Here is a 7,870-nt window from a genome sequence, read left to right as displayed (position 1 = left end):
GCTGCCTTGACAACCAATCACAACATTTCTTGCATTACCTCGACAGCAGAAGAGGAAAATTATTATGCAGTGCAGGCATAATTATTATGCCAAGTTGATATTCTGATCATATTTTTTCCAAGCACATTTTACCAATTCCAAACGACATCAATCTTATACAGATAAAACTGTTTGAACAGTACCACTGTTTGAAGAATTTATCTTCCAGAATCCGGAAGTACGTTTTGGGAGTTCATTTTTAGTCCATCTCGAGATTTTATCTGTAGAAGATAACCTGCTTAATAATTATGCACACCTGAATATAAGGCGTTTTTCACTTCCAGGTAAAATGTGCTTGGAAAAAAATATGATTAGAATATCAACTTGCATAATAATTATGCATGCACTGTATTTTTCCTCTTCTGCTGTCGAGGTAATGCAAGGAATGCTGTGATTGGTTGTCAAGGCAGCCAATCAGAATTTAGCAGCCTCGTCTCTGACTGGCTGGAATTATGGCATATTGTACCGCTGGGTTGTGTTGAGCAAGCGAGCTGTTAGAGAGCACTGAGGGCTGGCATCAGGTGAGCAAGCTAGTGAAACATTGCACACGCAAAAGAGAAGGTCTGCACACATCCAAAAAACGTATTTTAAATGCAAAATTGATTTTCGTGCGCTCGAAATACTTTTTTCTTTGCGAAACGAACATTTTCTCCACAAAACTCAGATCGCGCGCGTGCAAAATGCACTTTTGTGCGCTCAAAATATGATCTTTCGCACGCAGAATTGTGGCAGAGATCTAAGCCTATAGGATTAGGGCATAGTGATGAGCCCTTCCGAATGAAACGCAGTGCAGGGCTTTGGAGTGCGTATCGCGAATCATTTGAATAGATCGGAGCTTTGGAGCAGGTTTGTGAATCTTTTGATTCAGAATGGAACTTCGGCACATGTATCGCGAATCGTGATTCAGATCGGAACTTCGAGCACGTACCGCAAATCAATTGATTAGATCGAAACTTTTGAGTGAGTTCGTGAATCTTTTGATTCAGATCGGGACTTTGGAGCGCGTATCGTTCTTTCTTTCTTTCTTTCTTAAACAGTACAAAACATAAAACCATTAAGGCAGTACAGTTATGAAAATAAAACAAAGAAAAAAAGAGAAAAAAGATACAAATCCCTTGAGAAAATTACTATGGTTTTATTATAGTAAAAGTGTTTTAGTTTTTTTTGGGGTGTATTGAATACCATTTGTATAATATAATAAAGAGAGGTTTAGAGCCAGTAAATTTTTGTTTATGTAGGCCTATGTGAAATTTAGCTAGCAGGAAACACAAATTAGCCTAAGTTATATTTTGCTAGGCCTATATTTTCTTTTGAGTAAACAATCCAAAGAAAAGATATTTAAACCCGCTGCTGTAATGTTGTTGGTTTTACATAATCAAAATTGTGTAATTATTGTCTGATGAATATGCTAACATAAACAAGCGCTCTTTATGAATGTTAGCTACCATAGCTACTGTATAAATAAACCTTTTAGATGACACAAAACTGTGGTCAAAAGTCTATCAATGCAAAAATGCTCTTATGCCCCCACCTATGTCAAAATCAAACCTACACCCTAGGCTAAAAGAAGAGTTAAATAAGAACTAAAAAGAACAAACAATTTGAACATTTAAACACTGACCTCACAAGACTAAATAATGGTACAGCAAGCAATTTCTGAGATACACTGTGGATATTTGAAATCAACACACAAACAAACCCAGACAGACAGGATATGAATAAAGCATGAAAGATCTTTATTGCTGATTTACATTAGTTTCATATCAAAGCACTTGATTATTTTTTTTAACTCTAAATGACCATTTCATTTTGTAAATATTCTTATATCCTCAAGACAACTGAGAGCTTTAGCAGGATTTACAATGACAGTGCTTTTTTACTTTGGTTTGACCACAATATCAGCGACTCCGTGCACTTGAGTGAGCAGACGGCAGTCCATCGATGCCAGGAGCTTCTGAGAGCCGGCGACAGTGGGAACAAACTTCTCTGTCAGTGTAACCGTCGCAAGCTTATCCACATCACTGAGAAACACAACTAGATTATAAACTGTCTGGAAGCTTTTCACTCTTTAAATACATTTTATCATAGTACAGCTCACACACATGAAGCAAATTTGCATGAAGTGCATGCACATGTCGCACCTCAAAATGCTCTTAAACACTGAAAGTCTTACCCATACGCGATCTTCCTGACGCTCTGCATTCCCAATCCCTCTATACGGAACAAAACGTTCCTCAACACTTGTGACAGCGGGTTCTGGAACGTGATCTTGACTGTCAACTCTTTACCCACCACAGCATCCCCTTGAGGCTGAAACAGTCAAAACACAATCAATGGATGTAGATTTTTTAAATTAAGGACACTTAATTCTCAAATCTCAGTTGTAATTCAAATATGGTGCTTTTAGATGCATTGAACCAGGTTGAACATCAACAGATTTGACGGTAAGATATAAGAAAGTTGTGTGCTTGTTAAAGGTCCCAAATAAAGACTAGTGGATCATCGACGTACAGTGATGATGAGGTCTGGTGTGCGCAGCCTGAAGTTGAACTGTGTGGCCAGAATCTGTCGGGTCTCGTTGACCCGTCCAGTGACCGCTAGCATAAGAGCGCCCTGGTCCACCAGATGGCTCATGTACTCCTTATACTGCAGAGTCCAAGGAATAGTCTTGGCTGAAGGGAGAGAAAAGGAACATGACATTAATGATTATAATGAAATATTTCATGGTCATTTTGCACAGTACTCCAGTCCTTTTTGCTCACTGCCCATAATCTTAAACATGAATGCAAATTCAATTAATCCCTCAAACATGTGCACCAGCTTGAGTACTTTGTGTTGTTTTGTGTGTATGTGTGTTTTCCCTCTAAAAACACTAAATTTAAGGAAAACAGATGCAACATTAGCTAACTGAGATCCATAATACATTAAGTTGATCAAATTGTTGTTCATATACAGAAATATCCATTTAAAATTCTATTTAAAAGTAAGCATTACCACTTTTAGATGCACAGCAGCTTATCAGCTTAACTTGTTTTACTTTTCTTTAAGTTCAGAAAAAAGTTACCTTCTTTTAGAGGTAAATAAGGCACAGAGATGTTCTTTTAAGGGTATAAAGGTACAATTTGTGAATGAAATTTAACACCAACTACAAGTAGGTCTCATCATCAGGTGATTTTTGAGAAATGCAGCTACTAATTCAGACATTTTGGGGCACAGTAACCAGAAAAATGTCTCTGGTGGGACTGTAAAACTCACTCTCTTGCGGTTTGAGGGTGAGAGGAATCTGATCCTTCTTCACAGTGGTTTTCAGCACGCCGGTGTAGTACATGACCATCACCTCATACAGCAGACTGGCCGTGCGCTGACTTGAGCTTTTGTTCTTCAGGACGATGGAGAGTTTGGCATCTCCACCGATACGAGGCCCTGCCCCGTCCATGACAATCTCAACGCTCACGTCATTGCCGGTGGGAGACGGATACAAAGTCGGTTTGGAGCCGAAGCGACTGGCCCTTTCCACAGCAATGCGCTCCTCCTCTGAACCTGATGGACATGATCAGACAGTAAAGAGGTATTACCTCCAAACCCATTATTCTAAAGTGTGCTGCTTACATAGGGATCCAACTCAAGTTATCAACATAAATTGCTGCTTCCAATGTTTTCTAATTTTCAGTTTCCTTTCGTGTCTTTACATATCAGTGTATCGTCACGAGCCGCAGGGTTTAATTTGGTTTTGTTTGTGTATGTTTTTTTGACTCTCAAAGCTGTGATTCCCATTCACTTCCATTATAAGACTGACAGACTGCAACGGTTTGAGTTAAAAATCTTCGTTTGTGTTCTACTGAAGAAACAGTTACCTACATCTTGGATGCCCTGGTGGTAAGCAGATAAACATCAAATTTACATTTTTGGGTGAACTATCCATTTAAATGACTGTAACTAAAATTTTAGTTATATATATATATAGAATATATATTCTCTCTCTCTCTCTCTCTCTCTCTATATATATATATATATATATATAGGCCTATAAACATAAAAAGTAATAAAAAAATTAATAAAAAAAAACAACATTAAAATGGAAAATATAAAAAATTTAATTCAGAAAATATTAATAAGTCAAGTCAAGTCAAATTAATAAAAATATATTATTTAAAAATTATACTAAACACTGTCTTATATTAAAGTTGCTATACAATTATTATGATTATTATTATTGTTATTAAATATGCATGAAAATAAGCAATCCCCATTGGACGCATGTCTGTGATGCCTTCAATTGTTTCTAGGAAAGCAGCTCTAGGTTTTGCACCAGATGCATTTGTTTTGTTACCTTCTGGGTATTTGTAGAGGTGTGTGATGTCCACACGAGCATCAGATCCCACAGCTTTAGTACTGATGCTCTGACCGATGGAGTTCTTCTCCACATTAACCTGACTGAAGCTTCTATCGGGTTTCTTCTGCCAGTAGATCCTATCACTGTTCACCTGAGACACATAATGAAGCCATTTCAGCCTTTCAGAAGATGTTCTGAATAAAGTGCAAAGTTCAAAATGTCATCAGACACAAATGACGGTGAGAAGAGTTTCATATGAAAGCGCTCACTTCGGCAAAGACAAACGGAGTGTCGAATTTCAGTTCGACTTGTCCTTTGCGGACAGCGGAGACGGAAGTGGGACCGCAGCGGTACGAACCCTGGCTGGGCTCCTGAGGGGTCGCGTCCACCACCTGCCACCCGCCGTAACCAGCCGGGAGGTCCGGACGGGTCATCCAGGACTCGTTCCACACATGGAAGTTCCTACAGGGAAAGTTTATATAAAGCAGGGATTTTTTTTGGTCTGCAATTTACAAAAATAAAACTGAATAGGCCTAAAACAAGACCTGAACCTGTTTTGTTTTTTTTTACAAATAGTGAAATGAGGCACTTTACCTAAAAAAAAAAAAGAAGGAAAAAAATCAATCATCTAAATATTATAAGGGCAGTTTGCAGGGCAAGTTTGTTTTTCAACTGATTTGTGTCATTTTGTGTTGTGAAAATTATTAAAGTGCCCCTATTATGCATTTTTGAAAATTACCTTTAATGCAATGTGTAACACAGCTCTTATTGAATATAAACATCATGCAAAGTTTTAAATCTGAAAGTGCACCGTGTATAAAGTTATTGTCTCTCAAACAAAAGAGTCGACTCTGAATCATTGAAACGAGTCGTTTTTAAAACGAATCCCAAGCCATTTCATGTTGAGGTCAACATGAAACATTAGCATATTGCCGCCTACTTGTTGCATGCGCAGACCTGGGAAAACTTGACCATCAGTCGATTTTCGCGTTCGTCTGAATGAAAATGCAAATTCATTCTTTGCCACTAGGTGCTGCTTTTGAAGCAGTAAAATAGCGGTTTCCCCGGTAATACTGTACACAAAGCAGCACTGCGCTCACAAACGCTGCTTTATCAGGATTACAGGCAGGATGAAATGAAAATGAGACCAATCGGACCAATCACTGCAGATTAGCGTCACGCAAAGGAGGGGTTTGGAAAAATGAATCGTTTGGGAGTTTATTAGTATTAGTTTATTGAACATATTTTTTAGCTATTTATTGAACATATACATATTTTGTGTGTTTTGTCATTTTTAATTAGTTGTAGTTTTTTTGTGTTTTTTAATAGGGGAGCTTGGGGCACAAAGTAACACCGGGTTAGTTGTAACACACATGGTTTGAATATTTCCACACATGCTAGCATAACAAAATTTACAGTATTTATTAGTTACCATATCAACATTATACAGAAAAAAAAGGTGTGAAAAAATTCAAAAATCTTTTGAAGATATCAACGAACATTTATTTTACCATAGTAAAATTATAATTCTGGCTTAAGTAAATCTTTCATCTCTGTTTTTATTAATCATTTAAAATTATTATTTTAATCTCCAATCTGTTATTTATCAGTTTAGATAGACAGCAACTGAACGTGCCCCTCAGATGTTACAATGTACCCCACCTACGGGGCATGTTGTCACATTTCACTTCCATTTTTTGAGGGTACATAAAGAAAAACGTATACACTGTAATCATGAAACAAAGCCATATATTTGTACTAGACAAGTGTAAAATTACTGTGGATAAAAAATTCTATTCTGAACACCATGTGGATTTACACAAACAAAAAGTGTTACTTTGTGCCCCGCTCTCCCCTATGTATATAAAGTTTTTTATAAATTTTTATTTCAGATTTAGTTATTTTAGTAGGCTACTTCAAGTTAAACTAAACAAAAATTAGAAATGTTGAAATAACTATGAAATAAACCATAGTTAGGTTATTTTTTATTAACATTTATTCTATTTCAAGTGATTTTTTTATGGTTTTACTTTTAGTGAAATATAATAACCCTGATATCATATTAATGTAAAGTGTCAGTAATGATGGCTGTATTTGAGAACTGTCAGTTCATTAATCATCAAAATGTATTATAAAGTCTTCCAAGCATAAGTTTAGCTAATCAGAGAGACTAAGTATAACATAAACCTGACTCTGATGACATTAATGACAGTAAAATATCGTACCAGACAGAATCGCTGGTCTTGTCTTTGATAACTTCCAGCTTCTCGTCAATATAAATGTCTGTGGTCAAGGAAAGGTCCGTGTCATGAGCCGAGCTGAAGTTGGTCACACAACGGGTGGGAATACCAAGACATCTCAACACTGAGAAAGACATTTATTTAGAAAACATTTTATTCCTAAAAACATGATAAAAATATATTTTTAATACAGTGATAAAAAGAGAAATAAATCCAAACGTACCTGAATTGGTGACTCCCGCATAGACCCAGCACTGGGCGAATTTGACAGGTTTCCCTGAGCTTTTGTAATACTGTCTCAGGATGTCGCCGCTGCCGCTCCAGGCGGTAGGAGACGTCCCGCCCTCATAGCTGTCCTTCCAGTTACCCATCAGAACACCGTAGTCATCGTTGGAGTTCACCTGTCACAGAAGAGCAGAAAAGCTTTATAAAAACAGGTGCTTTTCAGCTCTTTAATCGTGCGTCTCACTTTTCTGTCCCTCACAGGAAAGACAGTAAGCTACACGTTGTTTTGTGTCCTGTATGAACACAGAAGGTTCATATGAACCTAAAACTGCCACATGCTGGCTACTGTATTTCACCTTCTCAAATCACATTCATGATTTCTTATGAATCCATGTGAACGTGACTCACCAGAGCAGATACCATTCTGGACACAATCACTGGATCTCTCCATTCGGTCATAGCGACCTGACCTCTCTCCAAAATGAACAGACATGCTTCCAGGATATCCTGTTCAAACTGATAAAACAAATGCAAAATAATAAAAAATCATAATAATGGAATTGATAAATTGGAAATAATAATAATAATAATAATAGAATCATAGATAATACCAGAATTTGATTGAAACTGATAAAACAATACAATAATATTAGTAATAATATTCATTTTATTAATAACAATAAAACTATTTAATATTATTGTTATTGTTAATTTGTTGTTGTTCATTTTTATTGTTGTTGTTACTATTATTATTTGTTATTTCCATTATTATTATAATTTTATTATTATTATTATTAATATTATTAGATTTATAGACAATAATAAATATGAAAAAGAACAATTGCATGGCAATGATGACGACGATGATGATGATGATAAAAATTAATAAAAATAATAGAAATAATAATAATAGAAATATAGGTAATAATAGAATATGTTCAAACCGATAAAAATGCATAATAATAATAATAATAATAATAGAAGATAATACCAGAATTTGATTGAAACTGATAAAACAATTGCATAATGTACA

The 7,870-nt window shown here is 36.0% G+C and overlaps 1 protein-coding gene across 1 annotated transcript in view; it reads right to left on the bottom strand.

Moving 5' to 3' along the window:
* Positions 1-1,915: 1,915 nt before the first annotated feature.
* Positions 1,916-7,870, bottom strand: part of LOC107758779 (protein-glutamine gamma-glutamyltransferase K-like) — a 12,586-nt gene continuing 6,631 nt past the window's right edge. Inside the window, exons 6-14 of the mRNA XM_016576594.1 lie at positions 7,246-7,353; positions 6,836-7,013; positions 6,598-6,736; positions 4,642-4,834; positions 4,370-4,523; positions 3,295-3,579; positions 2,551-2,711; positions 2,213-2,349; positions 1,916-2,060 (exon numbers count right to left, since the gene is read on the bottom strand). Coding sequence (XP_016432080.1) covers positions 1,916-2,060; positions 2,213-2,349; positions 2,551-2,711; positions 3,295-3,579; positions 4,370-4,523; positions 4,642-4,834; positions 6,598-6,736; positions 6,836-7,013; positions 7,246-7,353 — 1,500 coding nt within the window. The remainder of the gene's footprint in view (positions 2,061-2,212; positions 2,350-2,550; positions 2,712-3,294; positions 3,580-4,369; positions 4,524-4,641; positions 4,835-6,597; positions 6,737-6,835; positions 7,014-7,245; positions 7,354-7,870) is intronic.

Source organism: Sinocyclocheilus rhinocerous, unplaced genomic scaffold, assembly GCF_001515625.1.
Source record: "Sinocyclocheilus rhinocerous isolate Xijiao unplaced genomic scaffold, SAMN03320098_v1.1 scaffold1496, whole genome shotgun sequence".
NCBI lineage: Eukaryota > Metazoa > Chordata > Actinopteri > Cypriniformes > Cyprinidae > Sinocyclocheilus > Sinocyclocheilus rhinocerous.
This window is presented reverse-complemented; position numbering and strand designations above follow the sequence as displayed.